Source organism: Acomys minous (assembly GCF_964271855.1).
Source record: "Acomys minous genome assembly, chromosome: 9".
NCBI lineage: Eukaryota > Metazoa > Chordata > Mammalia > Rodentia > Muridae > Acomys > Acomys minous.
The window spans coordinates 40,408,259-40,436,111 of record NC_140490.1 but is presented as its reverse complement, the minus strand read 5'-3'; the positions used below and the strand labels follow the sequence as shown (position 1 = coordinate 40,436,111).

The 27,853-nt window shown below is 39.7% G+C and overlaps 1 protein-coding gene and 1 pseudogene across 8 annotated transcripts in view; both read right to left on the bottom strand.

The window, feature by feature from the left end:
* The window catches only part of LOC311605065 (small ribosomal subunit protein uS2-like), a 986,626-nt pseudogene that overhangs the window by 554,520 nt on the left and 404,253 nt on the right, over positions 1-27,853 (bottom strand). The gene's annotated exons all lie outside the window — the stretch shown is intronic.
* The window catches only part of UIMC1 (ubiquitin interaction motif containing 1), a 76,584-nt gene continuing 49,939 nt past the window's right edge, over positions 1,209-27,853 (bottom strand). For all 7 annotated transcript variants that reach the window (XM_084795768.1, XM_084795767.1, XM_084795771.1 and 4 more), the window contains 5 exons: positions 14,337-14,415; positions 6,869-7,046; positions 3,584-3,647; positions 2,397-2,439; positions 1,209-1,655 (listed from right to left, as the gene is read on the bottom strand). In XM_084795768.1, coding sequence (XP_084651894.1) covers positions 1,457-1,655; positions 2,397-2,439; positions 3,584-3,647; positions 6,869-7,046; positions 14,337-14,415 — 563 coding nt within the window. In that variant the 3' untranslated portion in view covers positions 1,209-1,456. The remainder of the gene's footprint in view (positions 1,656-2,396; positions 2,440-3,583; positions 3,648-6,868; positions 7,047-14,336; positions 14,416-27,853) is intronic.

Genomic DNA, 27,853 nt, shown 5'->3' with positions numbered 1-27,853 from the left:
ATAAAGAGTACATGACTGTGGTCTCACTACCATGAATGGAGTGCTTTTACTTGTTCTTGATCTGTTTCCTTATCTGAAAGTTGGTTATAACGAGTTTATATGACGATCAAATGATGGTACACATATTGGCTAGACTATGGTGATTGATCAAAGAAAAAAAGGAGGTATTATATGTATGATACTGGTCACAATGTCAATATTATCCAAGAGCAAGACATTATCTGTGGTGCAAATAGGTATTTTCCATCCTGACAGTAACTCAAAGAGTTTATATACAAAGGTTATGACATAGTGTTTTAATTCTGTACTGGGTCTTCCAATTGAGCTATTTATGAATTTCCCAGCGTGGTACACACTCATTTTCATTTTAAAATAAAAAGATAAGGCAGCTTTAGATATTTCTTTTTAGAAGATCTTTAGATATGATAGGTCAGAAGTTAATCATCTAAGTTAATGTATTAATTTTTCCTGGTCTAAGATCCTGTAATGGTCAACACCTACCTCCTATCGTCTCTTTCATTAAACTGTTTATCGGCTAGAGCCAAAGCTGTCTCTTTTACACCCTTGCTTGTCTCCCTTGGGCAATTACTTCTGCTATTTGAGTCTCTCACTCTGGCGCCCAGCTGGGCACTATGGATAAAGCACATCTTTATTCTGCACTGGAAGGGCTCGGACAACACTGCAGAGAATGTGTACTATTCAGTACTACCCCCAAAACAGAAGCGCCTGCTGCTATGTGACCTTTGGCAGCAAAATAACATTTTTGGTTTAAACAGATAACTGTACCTGGCACTCCCACTGGTAAATGTGCTTTGAAGGAAAAAAAATGCATAGAAACTAATACAATGGAGTTCACTTAAGAATTCCAAGGGAAGAATAGCAGGTCACATTTCTATAAGGTTACAGGTCCTGGCTGAGAATTCCTAAGTGGGTGACTACAGCCAGATGAACTCCTGGGTCACTGAATGAAAGGGATAATAGTAGTGGGATTCAATTCCTTGGGCACATCCAGTGATGCCAGGTTCAGTCAATGTTCAGAATTGTGCAGTGCAATTTAAATGAATGTGAGTAGTCTGTCACAGATTAGGAATGAAATTCATTCAGGAACACACAGCTTATGAGTAAAAAACTACCTCTTCAATTGAAATACCCCCACCCCAAAGCTTATAACAGAAAGAAAAAAAGAAAAAAATCTCCATCTACTGAAATTAGATTTCATACAAAGATAAATATATTTAAACTTTATAAGCAAATTCAAACAGACTGTTATAAAACAGAACACTATTCACAGTTGTCTAAATAGATCTTATAAAACATAAAAACCAGGATGCTGAATGGGTGCTGGAGGTGAAAACAGGAGGCTCAAAACTCTCACAACAAACTAGGGACCACTATACTTAATGAACACAAGCGACCCAATAATAATGGTTCTGGTCAACTGCCAATCCCAAGAAATTCAAGATTTTCTCCTCCTTCCTCGGCCTGATTTGGCCCGCGACCGGAAAGCAAATTGGTCTTTAAAGTCCACGAGGCAATTTGTAGCTTCTGAAACAGGAACAAAAGACTTGATGGGAGACTCATTTAAGTTGAGCTGCGAGAGTGAACTGTGCATCTCTCTGCTGCAGCCAGCCTCTTCCACCTCTGGTGAAGGCATCCTAGACAGAAAGAAAAATTCAAGTGAGATTGTGTGTGTGTGTGTGTGTGTGTGTGTGTGTGTGTGTGTGTGTGTGTTCTGTAGATGCTGGGAATTGAGCCTGGGTCCTCTGGAAAAGCATCCAGTACTCTTAACCACTGAGCCACCTCTCCAGCTCCCAGCCTTTATTTAGAAAACAAATTCTCACTATGTAGACGCAGCTGGCCATGAACGCAGAGATCAATCTGCCTCTGCCTATGTGTACTGGGATTAAAGATGTGTTCCACTATGTCTGGTTTCAAGTTTAATATTAGCCAACTAAGTACCAAGTATGAGCAATTATATACCACAGTGGGAGCTTTAAGTTATATTAGTACAAATAATTTCTGTGATGCTCTAGCAGTGTAAGTACAACCACTCTGCTCTCACAGACGAGTATACTGAGTAAACTACGTAACCTAAAGCCATGGAAACACAAGCAAACTGTGGAGTCAGATCCAAATGCCCAAACCACCCAAAATCTGCTAGAATTCAGGTTTGGATAGGAATAGAAAAGAAGAAAGAAGTAAGACATAACTCTGCTTACTTTAACATTAATACAGCTATCCAACCAATTCTTAGCCCAGACACAGCAGGATCATCAAGTTAAAGAACTGCTTTAGTTCCACAGTGATTTCTATTTAACTATCACTCTACACAAAGAAACTCCCTCACACTTCCTAGAGCTGCTGACAGCTACATTTCAGTGCATATCTCAACTTACCTGAAGGTTCTTGCTTCTGAAGACCTGGGTTTTTTCTCTACACCTGGAGGGATAAAAGTACTAACATTAGCAGTCACAGCTTCTCACTGTCTGGTGCTTTTCATCAGGCCTATTGAAGAAGTTCAGATCTCCAATCTCAGACCCATGAGATGTGAGCATTAACATCCAACAGGCTCAGCTGCAGGTAAGCACTCATGACTGGATCATTTCTGACTAACTCTACTTCAGATCTAGACTCAGGCAATAAGGGCTGCCAGGGGAAATCTGCCACCCAAGAGATTCACAACCTGGTGATCTAGAAGCAGGATATAAGATAGGCTCTTTTTTGTTTGGTTTGGTTGTTTGTTTTAGAGGCAGGTTTTCTCTGTGTAGCCTTGGTTGGTCTGGACTCTCTTTGTAGACCACACTGGCCTCAAATTCACAGAGATTTGCCTACCTCTGCTTCCCGAGTGCTGGGATTAAAGGCATGCGCCACCACACCCGACAAGATAGGCTCTTTTTACAGTCATCACAAAGCAAAACAGATTTGTTTGGTGGTAACAAAATATTATAAACAGACAATGAGCAAAAAGTTACTGTTCCATTTGCATTTGGTAAATTTTAACAATAGCAATTAATAGAAACAATAGTAGCAATAGCATCTAACACCCATCAAAAGCCAGGGAATATGTTTAGTGCTTTATTAGTTAATAATCCTTGCAATCTGTAAAGTTACTATTACTAATGTTCCTGATTAATCTACTCTAATGTTCCCTAAATACTAGAGACATAAAGAGGAATTACCTCCTACAATTCCTTAGGAATGTAAATTGGGACACTAAACTAAAGGTAACATATGAATGATTTGCAAACATTCAGAAGAGGCAGTAATAGCTCTATGTCCATAACAGTTCCTTTAGAAGATCTACGTTCTAGCATGTGCTACTTTTTACAATTTAGAACCATTCCCCAGTTTAGCAGTCCTGACTCTAGGCATTATAAAGCCACCTTAAACACATGATGAGTAAGACAGGGTATCTTCCCATCCTTTGTGGGGAAAAGATGATCTAGATTAAATCTCAAAGGCTGACTGATTGGCTCAAAAAAATTCACCCATCTATTCCCAACAATCAGCTGAAGGTCAACAGTTGCTATCTTCATTGGAAGGCCTAGACAGAAGCCCTGAAAACTGGTCTTGGAGTCTTCACCTGTAGTTCTGTGCTCAGACTGCTCCAAAAGACTGAGGAGTCGGCCTTGACTGTGGCCTTTTTCCTGTGACAGAGAAAAATAGACAAGAAGGATTACATCATAGACAGATTTAAACACAACTGGCTTAGGACAGATCAAATCCTTCCCAGAACATAAATGTGGTGCCACAGCTGGGACTAAGCTAATCTTTTGCTTTATAATAAATGAGAGCAGATGAGAAAAACAGCAAACTGTAATGAAGAGAAAAAAGCACCATGTCAGAAACACAACTTTCCAGGTGTAGAAGCAGTTAGATCTCTGAGTTCAAGGGCAGCCTAGCCTACATACAAGTTCCATGCTAGTCAAGGCTACACAGGGAGATCGTATAAGAAAGAAGGAAAGAAAAAAGAAAAAAAGAGAAATAGAAAGAAAGAAACTCAAGGATGGTTTCAGCATCAAATCAAATTAGCCCACAAATTACATTAAAGAAGCACCTATGGGCTACAGGGATGGCTCAGTGGGTAAGAGCACGCTCTTCCAGAGGGCTAGAGGTCAGTTTACAACACCCATCTGACAGCTCACAACTGGCTGTAAGTCCAGTCCCAAGGGGATTTTCAGGCCTCTAACCTCTGGCCTTCTAGGGCACTGCACTATGAGCACATACTCTCACACAGACATAACTAAAATTAATAAAAGTAAATCTAAAAAAACAAAACAAAACAAAACAAAAAACAAACCAAGCCTTATGTGCTGCCACATGACTGTAATCCCAGCACTCAGGGAGGCAGAGGCAGGCAGATCTCTGTGAGTCCAGCCTGGTCTACAATGCAAGTCCAGGACAGCCAAGGCTACAAAGAGAAACCTGGTCTCAAAAACAAATAACAGCTGGGCGTGTACGCACACACCTTTAATCCCAGCAGAGGCAGAGGCAGACAGATTGCTTGAGTTCTGAGGCCAGCCTGGTCTACAAAGTGAGTCCAGAACAGCCGAGGCTACACAAGGAGACCCTGTCTTGAAAAACCAAACCAAACCAAAAAACCAAAAACAAACAAACAAACAACAACAACAAATCCTCAACTCCAAAATCATCTGATTCAGAAGCTAGAGAGGAAGCTCAATGATTAAGAGTACTCACTTCTCTTCCAGAGGCCCCAGGTTTGATTCCAGACACCCACATGGCAGTTTACAACTTTCTGCAACCCAATTCTAGGGGACTCAACACTCTCTTCTGGCCTCTGTGGCACTAGGCATGCAAGTGCTACACAGACATACATGCAATCAAAATGTCTTAAATCATCTGATTCATAGAGATGTCATTTCCATTCTCCAGATGGAGGAGAATGGTTTGGTTTCCCTGCCCTACTGTATAAGTGGTTAGTATGCTAATAATTCTTGAACACACTGTTGCTGCTTTATCTTGGTCACTAAATCAAGACTTGCTCTTTCTGATCTCTCATCACAAGGCTCAGAAAATACTTAAGATCCATTTTCCTACAGACCAGGAACGACACCCTGTAATTTCTAAAACCTAGACACAGAAGGGATTCAGAAGTTATTTCACAAGTATTCCTATCAGTGGGGACATGAATTCTCTACATTTTCTAAAAAGCAATTTGATGTAATATTTCAAAAGATGTTGAAATGTTCACTTACACTTCAGGATATAACTGGTAGTTAAAAAACAGATTAATGGTATTTTTCCTCACCTTAAAATTATTGTCATTCTGTTTTATTTTTATTGTTTTATTGGGGATTGTTGTAGTGTTTGCTTTTTAGATAGGGTCTCACTACCTCTCTAAAGTTGGTCTAAAACTCACTATGTATGCAGAACTGGCCCTCAAATTCTCACACCTCCTGAATGCTAGGATTACAGAAGCTTGCCTATACTAGACCTTAGACTGTTTTAAACAGTCTTATAAACACAGAAAGATTAGGAAACAATATAAATGTCAATAATAAGATAATGGTTAAATGACCATTTGTACATTTATATGATACAAATAATAATAATGATGGTGTTTTCAGGTTGGGGAGCAGATGGTAGAGGTGGAGCTACTTCGATGAGGATGGCCTCACACTTGCTGTGATCCTCCTCCTCCTGCTCCATTAGTGGTGGGAGTACTGACATGCTCGACCACCAATACAGCAAGGCTTCTTACTCGACTTGGGACCCCTTCTCCTCTGAGAAACTTTTACATAACCTTGGATATATAGGTATATAAAATCAATAAAATCAAACATCTATTGATAATAAATCATAATTAAAATTATTTAAGAACAATTCTTTGAAATATATATAATTTTACTATCTACTAAAGATAAGAGCAAATGTGCTAATCCCAGCACTTGGGAGGCATAGGCAGGCGGATTGCTGTGAGTTCGAGGCCAGCCTGGTCTACAAAATGAGTCCAGGACAGTCAAAGCTAACACAGAGAAACCCTGTCTCAAAAAACCACACACACACACAATAAATAAATAAATAAATAAATAAATAAATAAATAAATAAATAGCAAATGTGCATACTAATGAAACAGATGTGTCTGTGGTATAGTTTAGTATTTGTTGCTTTGGTTTTTAAGATAGGGTCTCATGTAACCCAAATTAGCCTTGAACTTGAACATAGTTGGAGATGACTGAACTTCTGATCCTCCTGTTTCTATCTCCCAAGTGCCATAATTATAAGTGTGTATCACTGTGCTCAGTATTACATGTTGCAAGGGTTTCTTTCAGGCCAGGCAATCATTCTACCTTCTAAACCAAACCTCCAGCCATACTTGTTTATTTTTACATGAGAATTAAATCCTGGCTGAATATTTGACACTGTAAGAAGCAGAGCATTGCCGGGCACAGTGGTGCACACCTGTAGTCCCAGTACTCCAGAGACAGAGGTAGGCAGATCTCAGTGAGTTTGAGGCCAGTCTGATCTACACAGTGAGTGCTGGGACAGCCAAGGCTACACAATGAAGCCCTGTCTCAAAAAATAAAACAAAACAAACAAGCAAACAAACAACAACAAAAAAAGCAGAGCATCTTCAGTGCTTCTCAAAGTTGACTGATATTTTGATTTTATTATCATCAATGCTAAAACACTACCTCACACAAATGCATACTACAAACTGGCAGGTATATGTTTAGGGCCATTTCAGAAATTGTTGGAAATTTCTGTCTTAATCCCAAGGCAAAATTCATTACTATATACAAACCTTTATAAGCACAAACCTTGTATCAAGACAAATAGAAGAGAGGGAAAGGAGGAAAAAGTCAGAACAGAATTATTGCTTTTCCTAAAACACTGCACACTTACCTTTGACTTCTTTAGTCGCTGCTGCTGTTTCCCCTCCACAGCTGCACGCACTGTTGCTCTCCTACTTCCTCCAGTCTCATCTCCTCTGTCCACCCTTGCAAGCTGGAGACAGGCCTCTACATGACAGTGATACTCTCCCAGTGGAACCAGGGACTTACATAGATAACACTTCTCCCTCCTGGGTAATCAGAAGAGGGGGAGGGGGAGAGAGGCAATTTTAAGATTTGCTTTTGCCTCTGGGCTCTTGGAATGTCTCAAATTGTCTTTTTACATCTCAAAAATCTCTGCAGAGGAGACTTGTCAACCAATGCAGATTCACTCAGTAGGATCACCAATAAAACTAACCCTGTGCCAATCCTAAGGACTAAGTGATTAGCAGCTTCCCTGGCTGTGTCTTTGTATCCTGCTGTTGCAGCAGTGGGATAGTAATGGAATCAGCTGCTCTAACTATCTCAAACAATGCTGATTGCTCCTCAGACATGAAGCAGTCTGTCAAACTCTTCTGAAATTAAGTGTAATCATTTCTTCAAAAAGAAGCTAAAATTTCGACAGAAAAGGGAGCACAGAAAGCATTAAATCAATAATGATAGTTTTACCATAGTGGATGAATTTGTTTGATTAGTAAATCAAGTCTGCCTATATGCTAACTGCCTTAACTCTATAACCTGACACATCAAGTAGGAAGTTACTAAAACATGTGGCTCTGCCAGAAGCTTTTGCACATAACAGTTATTTTCATCTTTTTATAACAAAATTGTTTGGAGAAAGAAAAAAAAGTGTGCTCTTAAAGTGTCAACGAAACCACAAAATGTGGGAGCTGGTGAAGAATGCTTATTAACTACTTCCTCTTGGGTTAGTACCTTTCAACATAATTTCTCAATTACTTCTTCAGCCCCATTAGAAAAGAGCTATTCTCCTTGCAGCTAATTAATATCAAAACTCATCAGCTTATGTATCACAGCTGATACATAAGTTCATTGTAAACTTTCTGAAACATGCTATCTTAAACTTCCTTTTCTGACCATTACTACTCAGTAACTATGGCAACAGAAGAATTCTATGGAAGATTTTCTCTAAACGACATTAAAATAACAGAAATAACATCTCAGACTACTCAATTATCTACAAGAAAGCAAGTAAAACTCTACCTTATAAGAAAAGTTAGATTAGTATATCTTCACAGTTTGTCAATTAGTAATTTTGTTTTCTACACTGTGGAAATTTATCATTTAATACTAGAATACATTCTTAAGTAAATGTTGTTATGCTATATACATCATTTTAATGCACATTTTTCACTGTTTTTTTTTTTTGGTAATTACTTATTATTTACTATTTATATTTACTTTAGACTATGGAAATAATGTGAAACAAAAAAACAAAACTGAACAGTTTTCTTATTTGGCAAAATAGGTGGTAAAACAGTTGAGGCATTTTACAGCATCAACAGGAACTGATAATGAGCATGCAGTACCATGGTGGTTCAAGACAGTCTGCAAAGAAGACAAGAGCTTTGAAGGTAAGGAGCTTACTGGCCAGCTACAAGAAGCTGACAGTGAGCACCAGAGAGCACTCAATGAAGCGGATTTTCTTATTTGACTCAAGAAGTTGACAAAGAACTCAGTGTGGATCATGCAAGTTGTTGAAGCATTTGAAACCAAATTGCAAGGTTAAAAAGTTTGATAGAAGCTGGGTGTGGTGGCTCACGCCTTTAATCCCAGCAACTCAGGAGGCAGAGGCAGGCAGATCACTCTGAGTTTGAGGCCAGCCTGGTCTACAAAGTGAGTCTAGATCTGCCAAGGCTACACAGAGAAACCTTGTCTCAAAAAAACAAAACCAAACAAAACAAAAAAAAAGTTTGATGAGTAGGTGCCTCATGACTGAGGCAAAAGAAAAAAATAGTTAAAGTTGTTTTGAATCCTCATTCTTCTTCCTCTACAGAACAACGAACCATTTCTTACTAAGATTGTGACATGCGACAGAAAGTCAACTGTGCAAGACAACTAGTGATGGCTGGACCAAGAAGCTCCAAGGCACTTCCTAAAGCCAAGCTTGTACCAAAACAAGGTCCTAGTCACTGTCTGGTGGTCTGCTGCTGGCTGGTTTTATCCACTGTAGCTTCTGAATTCAGTGAGACCATTATATCTGAGATTTGTGCTCAGCAAATTAATGAGATGTGTCTCTCTGTGAGCTGTAATGCCTCCAGCCAGCACTGGTTAACAGAAAGAGCCCGAGTTCACCTTTAGAACAACAGATCACACACTATACAGCCAACATTCAAAAGTTGAACAAACTGGGCTACAAAACTCAGCTTTATTTACTTAACTGACCTCCCACCAATCAACTACCACTTCCTCAAGCATCATGACCACCTTTTTTGAAGGAAAATGCTCTCAGTGGGTAAAAGGTACATGTCATCACGCCTGATGACCTGAGTTCAATCCCTGGAACCCATGTGGTAGAAGACTCAACTGCTACAAGTTATCTGCTGACCTTCACACAATGCATTAAGTATTTGGGAATTGGAGGGAGTGGGGATGGGGGGCGGGGGAGGAGAAGAAGAGAGATACTTTTTAAAAGTTCCTCAAATCCCGAAGCATGAATTTTTACACTATAGGAATAAATACTTTTCATTAGCAAAAATGCACTGACTATAACGGTTACTACTTTGATTAATAAAGTGTGTTTGAAGCTAGCCATGATTAAGAACTCATAGTAAAACCTTTGGACTAACCTAATGTATAAGAGATGGCAGCACCTTAGGAAGGCCTGGACATTTAAAGTGAGGCAGAGTTTGACTTTGTTACTGTTGGCTACATGACTTAGTTACATATAATTTACTGTTATTTGGAAAAGAAAGAAAGAAAGGTGTGGTGGCGCATGCCTTTAATCCCAGCACTCGGGAGGCAGAGGCAGGCGGATCGCTGTGAGTTCGAGGCCAGCCTGGTCTACAAAGTGAGTCCAGGACAGCCAAGGCTACACAGAGAAACCCTGTCTCGAAAAACCAAAAAAAAAAAAAAGAGAGAGAGAGAGAGAGGGGGGGGGGTTGAGGGCATAGTTTGGTGGTTAACTGCTTGCTTAGTACATATCAGGTCCTGGATTCAATTTCTAGCCCTTGAAGGGGTGGTGGGGAGAAGAGGAAAAACAATGCCACTCCACTGTTATAAAATAGGCGGAGTCTCTACAGTAACGACTGGCATATGAGATCAGGTGCTCATTACACAGCTAATACTGCTAGTGCTATCTAGACACATCTTATCAGAGTCTAAATATAAACAAAAATGAAAACAAGTGTCTGCATCCTAACAGCTTGTCCAAGAACACAGAGATGTTAACACAAACTGCAGCAATGTGAGGGATATAGACCAAAAGGAAGGTCTATTATAGAGGAATGTTAACTCAGAACATGGCTGTTCTGGCAAGAGATCACATCCAAAGATCTTCTAGGTCTGTGTGATCTGGCTGGAATACAAACACACCTTTAATCCAGGAGACAGAGGCAAACAGATCTAAATTCAAGGCCAGCCTGGTACAGAGCAATTATCAGGAATAGAAGAGCTTAGATCCAGGCGTGGTGATACATGCCTTTAATCCCAAACAAGGGCAAAGTTAGTGTGTAGAAGGAAACATCGATGCTTGAAAGTGATGTTTAATTGACTAGCAGAAAAAGTGAAGAATCAGAGAAGATTTGACAGAAAAGGATATGCCCAACTCTCATGAGAGAAAAAAGAGAAAGGGAAGCTATTTAAGAGGCAGTTTTTCATAGGGAGGAGGCAGTTTTTACCAGGACAGTAATAGAGAGATGGGTTGCAAAGAGAGAACTCCAGTGAAAAGCGAACGACCCAGAACATGAGAAGAAGCCAGATTAGAGCAGATATTGAGTTAGTTTGAGGCCAAGAAAAGGAATTCCAGGCACAGAAAGAAGCCAGATTAAATTAGTCAGCTGGGAGAAGAATTTGAGCAGAACAGCTCAGTTGAACCACCCAGCCCAGAGCTCAGAAAGAACAAGAAAGGGTGAGTCATAGAGGCTGAAAACATTCTAGGCCTAGGTTAGATTGTACAGAGGTTAGAAGCTCCCAGGACTAGGACTGGGTCAGCAGAAGGAGGCAGTTAGCCTCCTAGATAACAACTTAGTTAGGAGAATAAGTTACTTTTACAATCCATACTAAAGTAAGATCCCAGAAGGAAGAACAGGAAAAAGTTATTGACTGTAACTAAGTTACAGACAGATAGCAGTAGGGAGTTCTGGTTTACTATCATATAGTGAGGTGGTTACATTTTAACAGCTAGAAGAAAGGGTTTTTAATGTTACACAATGTATAAATGAACCAAACATTATATGGGACTTCTGTAATATGTATAAGCTTAAAGTTTTCACACATTGGTTTTTAAATGGAGATCATTACAGAAAATCATAACTAGTCAAACTACAGAGAAGAATTAATTGTGGGAGCCTAGCACCAAACTCTTGAACCTAAGGCTCAGGGAACATCATAGACGAGGGGACAAAAAGAAAAAAATTATTTATTTATTTATTTTTTATTTTATTTTTTTTTTTTGAGACAGGGTTTCTCTGTGTAGCCTTGGCTGTCCTGGACTTACTTTGTAGAGGAGGCTGGACTTGAACTCCCAATGATCCGCCTGCCTCTGCCTCTTGAGTGCTGGGATTAAAAGCGTGCGCCACCACTGCCCAGAGGCAGAAAGATTTTTAAGAACTACAGTAAAGAATTTTGCTGTAAAAATGTGTCTCCTCAAAGCTATACTTACTATATCTCAACAATAGGACACCACCAACAAACATGTTAATATGTAAAGGGAAAATCTCACAAGGACCTTTGCTCCTACACAAAGAACTAATCCAATCAACTAATGACTACTGAGAGATGAAGAATTAGTCTCTCCCAGGGATAAGCCCCCTAATTGGCCATCCAATACCAGTGGTCAGCTCAAAAATCATATACATACAAGTTAATCCTGAAATTCTCAGCAGGTTGTTATTTATATTATACATGTGTGTACTATGTTACTATGCTTGCACGTACAATAATAAAGAAAAGAGAATATGAATTTGAGAAGTAGTGAGAAAGGGTCATGAGAGGAGTTGGAAAGGGGAAAGGGAGAGAAAAATTATATTTTAATGAAAATAAAGTTTTAGAGGAGGGAGGGAAGGGGCTGCATTTGGGATATAAAGTGAATACACACACATTTATATACCTGTTCTGTCACTGAGTTACTCAAACAGTCTAAAAGAATGCTCTGAAAGCTCAGTTACATTTGTACAGGACATCTCTGCTGTTCCACTAACCAAGATCATCAAATAGGGGACAGAGTAGATCAAGCTAATTTGGTCATTTCCTTATGAGGTCTGGTACACATCTGTGATGTGGAAGTAACTGGAACACAGTGTCACTGTACGGTCACTTCAGTTACCAATTTGCTTCATGATATAACTACTCAAGCAAGTAAAAAATCAATATATGGAAATGATATTGCCCACAATACCCAATAACTATATCTTTATAGTTTCTAACTTAGGACAGAATGCTAGCCATCTGGTGGAGGGTAGGAATGTAAGAGGTTTCAAATGGGAAATAGGGAGAAAAACAGGATAATCAATTAAACATAAATTTGCAGTCCAAAAGAGAAAAGTAAGTTTTAATGAAAATAAAAACCAATAAAAAACAACAACAAAACCCTATTGTTTTTAAAATTTATCTGTATTATCAGTATCTATAGGCCCGGTTAGCAATCAATCAAGACACAGACACTTGTTATATTTTAAGATAGCCTTAGTTAACCTGGGGCAGGGCAGATATCAATCCTCTAAATTGCCTTCCATAGTGGGGCAGGCATGGGATCCCCGTCTCAATCCCATGCCATCTGCTTCTAATAACTTCTATCAAGCTACCGCCCATCCATAATCCCAAATACTTGTTAATGTTCTTCATCTAAGCTGGATTCTCCATCCACACCGCAGGCCATGTGCTTCTCCAGCTAACCCATGGCAGCCTTCCTCTCTTCACTTCAGGTCTCCTCTTGGTGGCTCTCTATCTTCCCAGAATTCCTCTCTCTCTAAGCCCCACCTATCTCCTGCCCTGCCCAGGTGGGATGGTTTTTTATTAAGCAAAAGGTGGGTCACAGAAAGAAAGCAGTAATTAACATCAAAATACATCCCCCAACATTTCCCCTTTTCTGTTCAAATAAAAAGGCCATTTTTTATATACAGTAAGTACAATTATGAAAAATTATAAAAACCAATAGGTAAGACTTACACACATAATTTTTAATCAAAATGTATTTGGCAACTTTGTAGAAAATATTATCTATTCTATCTTGGTAAATCTAAAGTTTTTAACCTAAATCAACATCTGTTAAAGCTCAAATCCATCAACCTAAAAGTATCTATCTAAACTTAAAAGTATCTTTTTAATTCCTAAACAACTAATCTTAAAATTTTTAAATTAACTATCTGGTCTTCAACCCCATCAGAGACTTGAGAAGGAATAAACTTAACTACCTGAGTAAAAGGGAAGGGCAGGTTAGCAGCTTCCAAAATGAAAAAAATGACAGAGACAGTTTATTGCCTGAACAGATACCCAACACTCTCTATAACACTGGAGCATCATCTTCAGCCTTTTGGCACAGTCTATCTGACAGACATATTTGTGAAGCAGGAACCATTAAGGACAAAAGCTCCCACCCAATACCTCACCACTGTAACTGTTGGAGATGGCTCTGTTTTCAGGAGGCAGCATTCTTACCTGACTCTCAGAATTGCTCTTAGTCAAGCTATACCCATATCACAAAAAAGTCTTCTATATTGCTCAACCTCTTGCAACTCAGTTTCTATATTATAACATTGCAAAATGCTCACTGCTTCCCCAAAGCACCAAACACCAATTTATAAATTCAAAGAAAACAGAAATCTAAGAATAGTACAGTAGCAGGATCATTTTTAATGTACTGAAAAGGAACAGATGAACAATGTACACTGAAATAAACTATTAATAAGAAAAAGAAATTTACCAGGCATGGTAGCTCACACCTTTAATTCTAGCACTTGGGAGGCAGAGGCAGGTGGATCCCTGTGAATTTGAGGCCAGCCTGGTCTACAATGTGAGTCCAGGACAGCCAGGGATACACACAGAGAAACCCTGTGTCAAAAAACAAAAAACAAAAAACAAGCTGGGCAGTGGTGGCACATGCCTTTAATCCCAGCACTTAGGAGGCAGAGACAGGCTGATTGCTGTGAGTTTGAAGCCAGCCTGGTCTACAAGGCGAGTCTAGGACAGCCAAGGCCACACAGAGAAACCCTGTCTCAAAAAACGGAAAAACAAACAAACAAACAAACAAAAACAAAAACAAAAAAGAAAGAAAGAATTCAGGCTATCAAACAATGCAGGGAGACACCTGGTCCAAGTGAGGGTGTGTTAGATGGGAATTCGATGAATGCAGTGTGGCTACTTACTTGCCAATGTCCAGCGCAGTCTGCGTAGCTGTCCTACTGTCACTTTTGTTCTTGGCCTCTCTTCGACTCCTAGTCAACACTTCCCCATTTAAAAAAAAAAAAAAGGTTAGCTGGCAATAGACTCATGATATAAAAGGCAATGTTCGTAAGAAGCATCAATCTAAAACTGTTCTTAGGGAAGAAGTCCACTGACCAGGAAACTATAACCTAATATTGAAAATAACACTATGACCAAAACTGCCAGCCACAAAGAATTCCCTGTTTGCCACCAATCCATGAGATCAAAAATCTAGTTCATTCCAGAGAAGGTTTCTGTGTTCTACCTGTACTTGCAGCAATTAAGGAACATATACACTCCCTACCAAAATTCTGTCTGTTACAACATATCCCAATGAAGTACTCTATGAAATGCAGTAATGCTAGCTTCAGATGAGTACCTATATAAGCCCCAATCTTTTTTTTAAAACAATGATGCCGTTTATTTAAAATTTTTACTCCAAGAAATAAATAAATATATATATATGACAATTAACAGCACTAACCAGGCACCTTCAACTGAATCCCATCATCCTCATCTGCTCCCTTCACGCTACCCTCTGTGGATAACTAGAAAACTTCAGGAACCCACAGGCGGCCAGAGCGGTTCCCACCTTCCTCCTGCTCTAAGTTTCCCTGTGGGAAAGCTCACGTGGGAACTGTAGCCTAAAGGCACAAGGCTTTCTACCTTGAAGACACTTTCTGCTCACCTCACCCCACCCCAACCCCGCAGGGCTCTAGCCAGGGGTGCTGACTGATGCCTGTAGGTTTGCTCCCTGGAAGATGAGCCCAGCTCAGGGGTTACTGTGTCCTCAAGCCTCTTGGTGACCAAGGTCTCCAGGAGACCTCCAGGATAGGAGGAGCAGACCCTGAGCCGCACTCTCCAGAGAGAGAGCAGCAAAGGCTCAGGTCTTGCGCGTGGAAGCAGGGGTGGTGTCTGGGGTGACCTGGACAAAGTAGTTAGCTCTGCAGAAGCCCTGCCACTGCCGAAGCTTGTCTCCGCACTGACGATAGTCGAACACATGATGGGAGACAGTGGGAACTCTAGGATCTGTTCCCACCGATAAGCCCGAATCTTTACAGAATTCCTTAGTGTTCTATTTTATAAGTGAGGAAAGTTAGAACAGTAAGCACAACTGGTCTCTTCTACTACAATAGGACTACCTTCAGCTTCTATTGGGTATAAATGGTTTTAGTACAGGTGATGTAAATACTTGTCTCACATCAAAAGATATCTGCTTATAAAACCATAGTCCCTCTTAATGACCTTGCAGGTTATGCAATCAAGTGTTTTCTAGTCTTTGCCGTGACAAAAACTAAACATTTCTCTCAAAACATGCCTTCCTTACACTTAGCACACAACACAGAGAATTTAGAAAAGTTACTGATTCATGAAATAGTCTATCCTGTAAATTACTTGAATCTTCAGCTTTACAATCTGGATTATACCAGATATTGAATAAATATCAATTAGGTTGCAGCTAAGTACTTGCCACACAAGCCTAAGGACCTGAGTTTAATCCTAGTACCCAGGTAAAACCAGGATATGGTGGCAGGCTTTTGTTATCTCCGTTATGGAGAGACAGAGACAAGAGGATCTCTGAGGGCTGCTGGCCAGCCAGCCTGTTCTAATCAGCAAGATCTGGGACCCAACAAGAGATTTTACCTGCAAAAAAGAAGGAGGAGGAGGAGGAGGAAGGAAAAGAGAAGGAAGAGGAGGAAGAGGAAGAGAAGTTAAGAAAGAAAGAAAGATGGCGGGTGGGGGAGAGAAAGAGATGATGGCTCAGTGGATAAAGGGCCTGGCACCGCCCTGACGACCTGTGTTAGAGCCCTAGAATCTACCACAAGATCCACACTCACTCACAAAGTGAGTTTTCTCACCAGAAGATTCTCATTTAATAAATAAACTCTTGTTCTCTCAGGTGCTAGTCTCAATAATTTTTTAATAGTTTTTAAATTTTATTTTATGTGCACTGGTATGTAGGTGTCAGATATCTTGGTACTGCAGTTACAGACAGTTGTGGATGCTGCCATATGGATGCTGGAGATTGAACCCAGGTCCTCTGGAAGAGTAGCCAGTGCTCTTAACCACTGAGCCATCTCTCCAGCCCCAATAGTTTTATTTTATTAATAATTTCCAACTCAAAACACTCATATATTCATGATGATAGTTCCTAAATATGTTCTTATAACCAGAAAAAAAAAAAACAAAAACAAAAACCAGACCTCATTGGGTCCATTTTAACAATAAGCACATTTAAAAAGCTTAGAGGTCTCAAGTTTGTAAATTACTCCTCTGGGGGATGATTTAAAGTCTGATAAACCCCAAAGCCAGTATTGAAATGTTACCAGAACTGTTAGTTCTTTTGAGAGAGTTTCTTGTGTCGCTCTGGCTATCCTAGTACTAGCTGGCCTTGAACTCATAGAGATCCGCCAGCCTCCGCCTTCCTGCTGGATTAAAGGCCTGCACCAGCACTGGCAAGCATCAGTTAATCTTAAAATGATAAAAAGACAGCCTGTGCTTCGTATCTTAATTCAATATGAGATTTACAATATCATCTATGAAGCACATTTGAAAGACAACAAAAACACCTGAGGTGAATCTGACCAAGCCTCAAACAGTTTTCAGAAATTATACTCTAGAACCAAGAAACATTAAAATACACTTGGCAAAATACAGAAAGGAAAAAAATTATGGTTTTGTTTTTGTTTTGTTTGGAACTAAGGTCTCACATATCCCAAGCTGGCATCAAGCTCACTATATATGAGACTTACTTGAACTGATCCCAGGGAGGATGCTCTAAAACACTCTTCTCTTCTCTTCCTTTCCTCTCCCCCTCCCTCACTCTCTCCTTCTCCTCTCCTCTCCCTCCTCCTCCTCCTTCTTCTTCTTTCTCCCCCCTCCTCCCCCTCATTCTCATTATGTTCTGCTGGCTGGCCTGGAACTCTATCTAGAACAGGCTGAATTTCTGCCTCTCAGATGCTAGGATTTAAAGTATATACTACCACAGGCTTTATTTTTATAAATATTCCTTAATCCTTTACACATGAACACTGAAATGTTTGTAGATGAAAAAAATAATGCTAGAAAACTGCTTCAAACTGCTTTAGGGGAGAAGGGGGTGAGAGATCAGAGTACATATAAAAAGTTTGGTCTTCTGAAGTTAGGAGATGTGTTTATATGAATTCATCATATTTTTAAGAAAATAAAAATTAAATGATTTTAGGTAAAATCTGCTTAAAAGCTAACTAAAAACGAAAAAGAAAAGGGTACATACATATCAAACAGTACATATTAGACTGGATCATGGGTAGAATTTTTTCTAAGTTTTCTCAAATTTTCTATAATAAAGATGTACTAATTTTAAAAATGAAACATTAAACCAAAAAATAAATCCATAAGCCCATAATATGTTAAAAAGAAATAGTTGCAGGCAGAGTCGACAGCCAAACTCTGCCTCGACAGGGTAAGTAAGTCCTCAATTGTTCCTGCCTCACAAATATGACTGTCAGATATATTGGGCCAGAAGGCTGAAGAAGATGCTCCAACATTATAGAGTTTTGAGTGACTGTTCAGGTAGAAAACTGTCTCTGTCATCTTCTCATTTGGAAAGCCACTAACCTGCACTCCGGGCATACTAAGGTAATCAAGTTTATTCCTTCTCAAGTCTCTGATGGAGCTGAAGACCAGGTGGCTTAGTTTTACAATGAAGCTTAGTTGTTTGGGGGTTAAGCTGTTTTTAGGACCAGATGGATGTTTTAAGTTGATAATGACAATGTGAAGGAGATTGATTTACATTCAGAATTTTAGATGCACCAAGATAGGAAAGATGTTTTCTTCAAGGCTGGCAAATACAAATAGCCAAAACACTAAGAGTTCAACATTTATATAATTCCTGAGTGTGTCATGGTTCTTCTTGTTATAGGTGGTCTATTGTATATATGTGTAATAATATAAATGTATATGTAAAAATTATTTTAAAAAGAGAGAGGAGGAAGAAAGATAAAGTAGAATAGTTAGGTAAGGTCTTCAAAAACCTGAGACATACAGAATACAGCATTTTAAAAATGTTTTTATTATTTTAAAAATTCACCAAGAATGAGACAGGTTAACTCCTGGCAACACCCAGCCAGCCTCAAAGAGAATGATGAGCATCAAAGAACCTCCTTATGGAGATGGCTTCAAATGTGGCAAACAAGCCACTGGGCAACATGTCCTCATTTATATCACAGACAGAATTCTGCCTAAGAAAAAGCAAGCTTGGATGCAGGCAGAGTCAAAGGCCCAACTCTGCCAAGACAGGGTAAGCAAGTCCTCAATTGTTCCTGCCTCACATATATGACTGTCAGATATATTGGGCCAGAAGGCTGAAGATGCTCCAATATTATAGAGAGTTTTGGGTAACTGTTCAGGTAGCAAATTTTATCTGTCACCTTCTCATTTGGCAAGCTGCTAACCTACACTCTCTGTATACTCAGGTAATCAATTTTATTCCTTTTCAAGTCTCTGATGGAACTGAAGACCAGATAGTTTAGTTTTACAATTAAGCTTAGTGGTTAAGATGTTTTAGGTCTAGATAGACGTTTTAAGTTGATAATGATGAGATGTGATGGAGATTGATTTACATTCAAAATATTATATGAACCAAGACAGGAAAGATATTTTCTTCAAGGCTGCCAAATACAAATAGCACAAAATACTAAGAATATAACATTTATATAATTCCTGGTTGTCTCATGGTTCTTCTTGCTGTAGATAGCTTATTTTATATGTGTGTAATAATTTAAATGTGTATGTACAATTTTTTAAAAATTAATTAAAAAAGAAAAACAAAACAAAAAAGAAACAGTAAAGGAGGAGGTAAAAATCTTTACAAAGAATGTCAGCTAATCAATGTAGAAGTGGCAGGATTACAGAAACCATCACTGCCACAGTGCTAAACAACTCAAGTGACATTACCAGTGGGCGGTGAGTCCTGGGCACCCACATAGTAGGGAAAAGGAAATAACTCTATGAGCTGCCCTCCGATCTCCACAACTGCACTGTGGTAGTTAGTGGCTCTTCCTCTCCCTAGTAAATAAGATGTAACATATAAAATTTTAAACCAGGGACAAATAGATATTTTTTGGAATAGGATATTTATACAGCTTCAATGTCATGAAAAGTGTGACTAGATCCTAAAGTAAAACAGTTTACCTGTTGATATCCCTTCTGTACATAGTATTTTTGAGTATTGACTCCGGTGTTAAAAGGGCAATTTTATCTTTCAAGGAAGGAATAAGCACAGCTGGCAGAGGAAAATTGATAAAGGAAATCCTGAGGCCTGGCTGCTGTATAGCTATTCTCTCGTGGAAGGAGGAGGGAAGCCCGAAAAGCTGAGAGGCTCACGATGTTCAGAAATGCATAGGACTGAAAAGGCCTCCCAGAGGTTAGATAAGCAGTAACAAGGTGAAACTGCCGACAAACTGAATACAGAGCTCCGTGGATGAAGATTCTGTAGGTGGTCATCCATTGCGGAGGTGAAATGTTCCATGACACAACTGCCTAAGAGTCACCCATGCACTATTAAGTAACCCTCAAAACTCACTGTTCGCCTAACTTGAGTGATCACTTTGGCTGATGTTGGTGCCCTATCTGAAGTAAAAAGATGTTTACCAAGAAAAGTCACACAATACTGACTCTTCAACACCAAGGCACAACGAGTAGGAATAACTATAACAAAATGGGTCAGCACTAAAAACCAGATGAGAAGATGCTTGAGATTCTAGTGGATATGACTGCAGTCAGACAACTTAGGTATTTTGATACAGGCAGGCAGACACACACACACACCCCTACCTCATGCAGCCCAGGCTCAGTCTCTATGTTGTCAAGTACGACTATGAACTCTTGATCCTCTTGCCTGTGCCTCCAAAATACCATTATTACAGGTATACAGTTCCACATCTGGCCAGACAATCATTGCACACACAACATCAAACACCAATTTAACGGTACAAGCTTATAATCCACTCAGAAATCTGAGACAGGAGAACTGCCACAGGTTCAAGGCCAGCCAGACTTCAAACCAGCAGTTCTGCTACGTCAGCCTCCACAGTCAGCTAAAATGTATTTTCTTTTCTTTCTTTCTTTTCTTTTTCTTTCTTTCTTTCTTTCTTTCTTTCTTTCTTTTTTTCAAGATAGGTTTCTCAATGTTATCTTGGCTGTCCTGGACTCACTTTGTACACCAGGCTGGCCTCAAACTCACAACGATCCACCTACCTCTGCCTCCTGAGTGCTGAGATTAAAGGTGTGCACCACCATGCTCTACTTAAAATGTATTTTTAACACTTGCAACTAGAGAGTACAATATATAGAACAAAAATAAATATACAAATAACGTTCAAAGCTAAAAAGCCTTCTCCCATTATGAACCCATTAGCTCAAGTTACATGTGTCATTCTCCTATTGCCTTTTACATTGCCTATACTACCTGAGCAGGGGAGAGAACAGAAAAGGAGCTGGAGCAGAGGAGAGCTACAAAATCCAAGTATTACTGGGATGTTTCCTAAGAGTAAGACAAAATAACACAGAGGGTTAAAAATAGACTTACACTGCTCAAGATTGTGTTGTAAAGCCTTATAAAACAGTGCTTCTGTGAGCTTATTTCTTTTTTAAAAAAGATTTATTTATTTATTTATTTATTTATTTATTTATTTATTTATTATACAGTGCTCTGTCTGCAAGTATACCTGCACACCAGAAAAGGGCACCAGATCTCATTATAGATGGTTGTGAGCCACCATGTGGTTGCTGGGAATTGAACTCAGGAGCTCTGGAAGAGCAGTCAGTGCTCTTAACCTCTGAGCCATCTCTCCAGCCCCACTTATTTCTTAACCCAGTTATCATACAAATAATTGAGACTCTTTTATATTTGTTTATAAGGCTTTACAATACAATCTTGATCAGTTTAGGTCTGTTCTTAACTCTCTATGTTATCCTGACTCCATCTTTGCCAAAATCCCTAAATTAGTTGCTTTTTAGTTCTTTCTTTGCTCCAGCTGTTATCTTCTGCATCTCTCCTGTACCTCTGCTTATGGCTGAACCCCCTACTTCCTCTTCTAACTCCTCTTCCCCAACCTGCCAGGAAGTCCAACCCTATTTTCTCCCCTTGCTCAGTGATTGGCTGTAAGCTGCTTTACTGGCATATCAGGGGACAATTGGGGAGCAGAGTTTATACATTTAGACAGGAAATTCTTAGAGTAAGGCTTGTCACCAGATATGGGGGATACAGAAATCAACACCTGAATTACACAATAACCTAATGGCAACACCATCACATTTAATTGTTGCTCTTTTTTGTACATGTTTGTATTTAAGCAATTTATGTTATCTTACATTAGTGACCTTTTAAGACTCCAAAAGCATTTGCCTCTGAAACAGTACAGGATCTTTTTTTTTTTTTAACTTATTATAGTGTTCTGCCTCCATGTAACAAACACCTGCACACCAGAAGAGAGCACCAGCTCTCATTACAGATGAGCCACCCACCATGTGGGTGCTGGGAATTCAACTCAGGACCCTTGGAAAAGCAGACAGTGCTGTCAACCTCTGAGCTATCTCTCTAGCCCACCAAGATCTTCTTTATATGGCTCCCTGAGTATTTTTAGCATTGTGTTACAGCTGTTTATGCACATTTATCATCTGTCTAGCTAAACCATGACTTCTATGAGACCAGAGCCTATATCTGATTTGTGTATCTTCTCACACCACCCTGTCTCCTAAATCCACATTTTTTTCTATTAAACCTACCCCATTTCACAACTGTAAACACGTCACAATAGGTACTAATAGCAATATAGCTAATCTAAGAATACTGAGTACTACAAACACTACACTAATACAAGAAAGAAGACTAGAGAGCTTTACAAATTACATTAAGATCAGGCTCTAATAGGTATATAAAACAAAAAAGGTTCAACTTTGTCTAACTTGAGTAATGAGTCTGAGGTCTTGCTGATTTATGCTACTACCATTGCCCAAGTCAAGCCTGTCTTAAGCCTCAGTACTTAATCTCCAAGTCCTTTACTATCTTTATTATCATAAGAAAGTCTCCATCTCCTTCTATCCACTCATCCATTTATCATTATTTTTTGGAGATATCCCTGAAAAGAAAATCAACTCGCTGGGCAGTCAGTAGTGGCGCATGCCTGTAATCTCAGCACCTGGGAGGTAGAGGCAAGGGGATCTCTGTGAGTTTGAGGTCAGCCTGGTCTACAAAGCCAGTCCAGGACATCCAAGGCTACACAGAGAAACCCTGTCTGGTGGCAGGGGGGGGGGGGCGCCACGGGACGACCAAAAACTTTAAAGGCTGGGCGTGATGGCACATGCCTTTAATCCCAGCACTCAGGAGGCAGAGCCAGGCAGATGGCTGTGAGTTTGAGGCCAGCATGGTCTACAAAGTGAGTCCAGGACAGCCAACGATGCACAGAGAACCCCTGTCTCAAAAAATAAACAAACAAACCCCCCCAAAACAAAAAAACAAACAACAAAAAGAAAAAAGAAAAAGAAAATCAACTCTTAGCAGGATCATGTATGATTCTATGCTATAACCCTCTAACTAGGCAAAAAGTAAACTCAGTTAATATCTGTAGCTTCCTAAACCATGCTACTATGTATTTTTTACTACCTTATTCTTTTTTGTTGGCTTTATTTTGTTTTTTGGACTCTCTATGTAGCCGCAGTTATCCTGGAGATATCCCTCCCGGCCCCCCCCTTCTCCCCACTACTACCCCACCTCACGCCCCCTCTTTCTGGCTCTGGTTTTCCCAAACAAGGTTCTCTGTGCAACAGAGCCCTGGCTGTTCTGGACTCATTTTGTAGACCAGGCTGGCCTTGAACTCACAGGGATCCACCTGCCTCCCAAGTCTTACCACTTTGACCCTTAGGCTTTGATGTCCATCTTCCCTTACTTATACCCAACTGACAGCTTATCTAATTATTAGAAACACTGACCCTAGAAAACAGTACTTCATAAATGCAGAGACCACTTATTAAATATCTAAACATAATGCTTTGCATGTCTACCTATGCACAATGTAAAGTGCCTCAGATCCTCATGACCCTACTACTGGACTAATTTTATAGATGAGGAGCCTGATTCTGAAAGAGGTAACTATTACTCATCTGGCAAATATTATTGATATACAAAATGTTAACTTTGTTCTCCCAACTCTACCTGTGTTCCACATTCTAATAACCTATTATCCTACAGCAACCTGAGTGACCTTTTTCTTAAAATGGCCATCCTCTGCTTAAACATACACTCTTTGCTCAAGTCTTTCCAATGATTACTCTCAAGAGGAAAAGTCAAAGTCCTTATTATAGCCAAGAGTTCTGTGATCTATCCACCTGCCCTTCCCAATTATGGATGTCTCTATTCTCTTGTTTTATCTCTCTTATTTGCTCCACTCCAGCTGTACTCAACACTGTTCACATGCAAGGGTCTTCGAAGCTACTATTTTTTCCTCTCTGTCTTTAACTGTCTTACTTAGGGGTTCTGTTGCTGTGATAAAAGACACCATGACCTAAAGCAACTTGGGAGGGAAGGATTTATTACAGCTTATAGCTCCACATCACTGAAAGAAGTCAGGGCAGGAACCTGGTGGCAGGAGCCGGTCCAAAGGCCTTGGAGGAATGCTGCCTACTAGCTTACTCTTCATGCCTTGCTCAGCCTGCTTTCTTATAGCATCCAGGATCACCAGCAGAGGGTTGGTACTGCCCAAAGTAAGCTAGGCCCTCCCACATCAATCACTGATTAAGAAAATGTACCACAGACACGCCCACAGACCAATCTGGTGGGGACATTTTCTCAACTAAGATTTCCTCTTCCCAAATAACTTTAGCCTTTGTCAAGCTGACATAAACTAGCTAGCATGGTAACATATTCTCTTCCTGTGATGGCTACTACTAGTTGTCAACTTGACTACATCTGGAATGAACTACAATCCAGAAATGGAGGGCACACCTGTGAGAGGTTTGTTTTTTTTTTTTCGGGGGGGGGGGGGGGGTTGGGTTGAAGAGAGTGAATCCATTTCTAATCTGGACCTTTGAGAAAGGAAGACACATACCTTTAATCTGGATCTTGAGGGAAAATACACTTTCAATCTAGACCAGACCTTTTTGCAAGTCTATATAAAGGCAAGGAAGTTTTGGCTCTTTGCCTGCTTGCCCTTGCCTTGCTAGCAAAAGCATTTCTTCACTGGCATTTAGAGCCTACTTCTTCAGGATTCCAACATATATATTGAAGACCAATTGAGATATCCATCCTTGTGAACCGAACAAATATTCATCTTAAACGTCCCTCACTTCCTTTAGGTCTCTACTCAAATGCCATCATCTTTTTTTACATTATTTTTTATTTTATATGATTGTTTGCCTGAATGCATGCAAGTGACTTCAGAGGCCAAAGACAGTGTTGGAACTGGACTTATAGATGGTTATAAGCCACTATGTGGGTGCTGAAGATCAAATAGAGGCCCTCTGCAAAACCAGCAAGTACTCTTAACTGCTAAGCTACCTCTCCGGTCCCAACTGTCACCATCTTAAAGGGGACCTATCTGACAGCTATTTTAAATTGTTACATTGTTACTCTCTATTCCCTTCTTGTGCTTTGTACTCCCCCCACACACACACATATTATTTATCACCAGGCAAGAGAGACGGTTTAGGCAGTTAAGTGCCACAAGCCTGAGAACATGAGTTTAATGTCCAGAAGCCATAAAAAGCTGAGCATGATGGTGTATGCTTGCAATCCTATCACTAGGGAGATGAAAACAGGAGGGTTCCTGCAGTTTACTGGCTAGCCAAGCTAATCTTAACTATTAAGCCCCAGGTCCTGAGATCTTGTCTAAAAAAGCAAAGTGGATGGCTCCCAAGGTATAGCAGCTGGGGCTGACCTATGGCCTCCATACATATGCACACACATAGCACATGCACACCCACACAAAACACATTTTAAAAATGTATTACCACTTGACATGTTACTTTTTCATAATTTTTTCACTTACTTTTTCATGGTTTATCTTCCACCACTAGAATGTACACTCCAGAAGAGTAGTGACTTTTTATATTAATTCAATGCATCTGCTGTACAGTAGGTATTAATATATACTTACTGAATGAGTAAGTAGGGAACTTTAATTTTCCTATGTTTTACATAAAAATGATCTCCAATGTATTTTCCAGAAAAATACAAAGGCAGTTGGTTTTTGTTCTAGTCTAGAACAATATAGTGAATCTTATTCCCCATAAACAATACTTTTAAAAAACATTCTATTTTTTTTTATAGTTCTGATCAGATAGCCACATCACGGAATAAACTGAGCACACAAGCCAGCTTAACCACAATGTAGTATTGTAATCAAATAAAACTTACAGCAAAGTTAATCAGACACATCTTTAATGACATGCATAATTGTTATTGTGCTGCACGGTAACTAGGCATAAATGGCAGACATTCCATGTAAATGATGCTAATTACTATTCCTGTTATACAACCAAACCAAGCATGTCTAGGATCAGCTTCAGGGAGACACAGACAGGAGGGAGAAACCTGGTATTTAACTCTGAGCGGGGAGAACTCTCTTACTCTACTCCTGGAATTAGACAATGGTCTCCAGGCTTGGTTATATGGATTAGTCCCATTGTCAAGATGGGAAACTTTCCCTCCTTGGTATGAGAAGTCTGCTATCCAAGATTTTAAAATTAAATTATGTTAAAAGAAACAACAACCACTAAAATTTCTATCCCTTACAAGAAAGATGTAGGCACAGGCAAATTGATGAAAAATAAGAGGTCAGATTTGCTGAGAACCAAGTAATGGTCACATATACTAAAAAATGTTTCATATAATTCCTGACATACCAAGCCTACCTAGATACCCAAATGGTTTCAAAGAAAATAGGAATAAGTAGTCTCTGGGATGGTTCCAGTTAGAATTACCTACTCCAAAAATCTCCTAAAAGGCCTAAACCGCCAGTTTTCATGGTCCACTGTACTCATTTTCACATGGACATTCATTATAAACAACTGTAATTACTTTCCTGAGTAAAAATTTACTTTTGCAATAAGACCACAAACCCCTTGGTAGCAGAAACCTTGTTTTAAAATGTCTCTTGTAGCCAGGCATGGTGGCTCCTCCCTGTAATCTCAGTACCCGGGAGGCAGAGGCAGGCAGATCTCTGAGTTCAAGGCCAGCCTGGTCTACAAAGAGAGTTCCAGAACAGCCAGGGCTGTTACACAAAGAAAGCCTATCTCAAAAAAACAAAACAAAACCAAGAACTACAACAAAAATTTCTCTAGTACCCAACATAAAAGGTTTACCACCAATTTAAGTGTTCCAGGGGCTGACAATGGCTTGATGATTAAAAGTGTTTGCTGCACAATCCTGAAGACCAGTACAGAGTACCCATGTAACAAGCTGGGCATCCTACACATGCCTGAAGGCCATCTCGGAGCAAGGTGAAGACAGGAGATCAGTGGAGCATGCTGAAGTCTGAGAAAGTGTGAGCCCCATGTTCAGAGAGACACCTTGCCAAAAGGAACAGGTGAAGGGTACTAGAGAAGGACACTCAATGCCCTCTTCTAGCCCCTACACAAGTGGGATTCAGGGGTCAGGGTTAGGTTATCAGGTTTGGTGGCAGATGCCCTTACCCACTGAGCCATTTCACCTGCCCAGGGATCTCTGACAGGTATGACAGAGGTGATAAGTAGAGAAATCCAACAGAATACTAGCCTACTCCATTTATTTTTTTCCCCCTTTCTCTCTTATAACAGAGCCCTGAATGTCCTAAACTGGATTTGTAGACCAGGCTGGCCTCGAACTCAAGAGATCTGCCTGCTTCCAAGTGCTGGCATTAAAGGCATGAGTCACCATGCCCAGCTACTCCAGTATTTTTAGGGCTAGGCACTCCTGAATCTTCAGTTGGCTAAACTGCCAACTCATGTACCACCACTGTGGTGAGCCAAGTGGTCATTTCTGATAATTTTAACTTACAAAATACCACACAAATATACAATTTCAAATGTAAATACATTTAAGCTATAAAAATTAACTAGCACAAAGAAGGTTGCAACACTTCCAATTACCTAAGGCTTACATTTTCTTTGTATGTAGGCTCACGGAAAGCTAACTATGCTGACACTAGATCATAGACCATAGACAGAAAATCAGACTCAGGCTGGTTATCAAGAGGTATGATTAACAAAAATATTTTCTTGGTCAAGAGCTCACACTATATCACAGCTATGACTCTGGTGTACTCTTAGAAAGGTAACCCAATAGTTTTAGTGTAACTCAGCAGATAGAACATACAGGATAGAAATATAAATTAGGGATATTTTTAACAGCTGTCTCTAAGTAGAATGTCTGTTGAAATAAACCATAAGACATTTAGTTTAAGTAAAAAATGGGCCACTCTAGAACTTAAGTTTCTCAAGT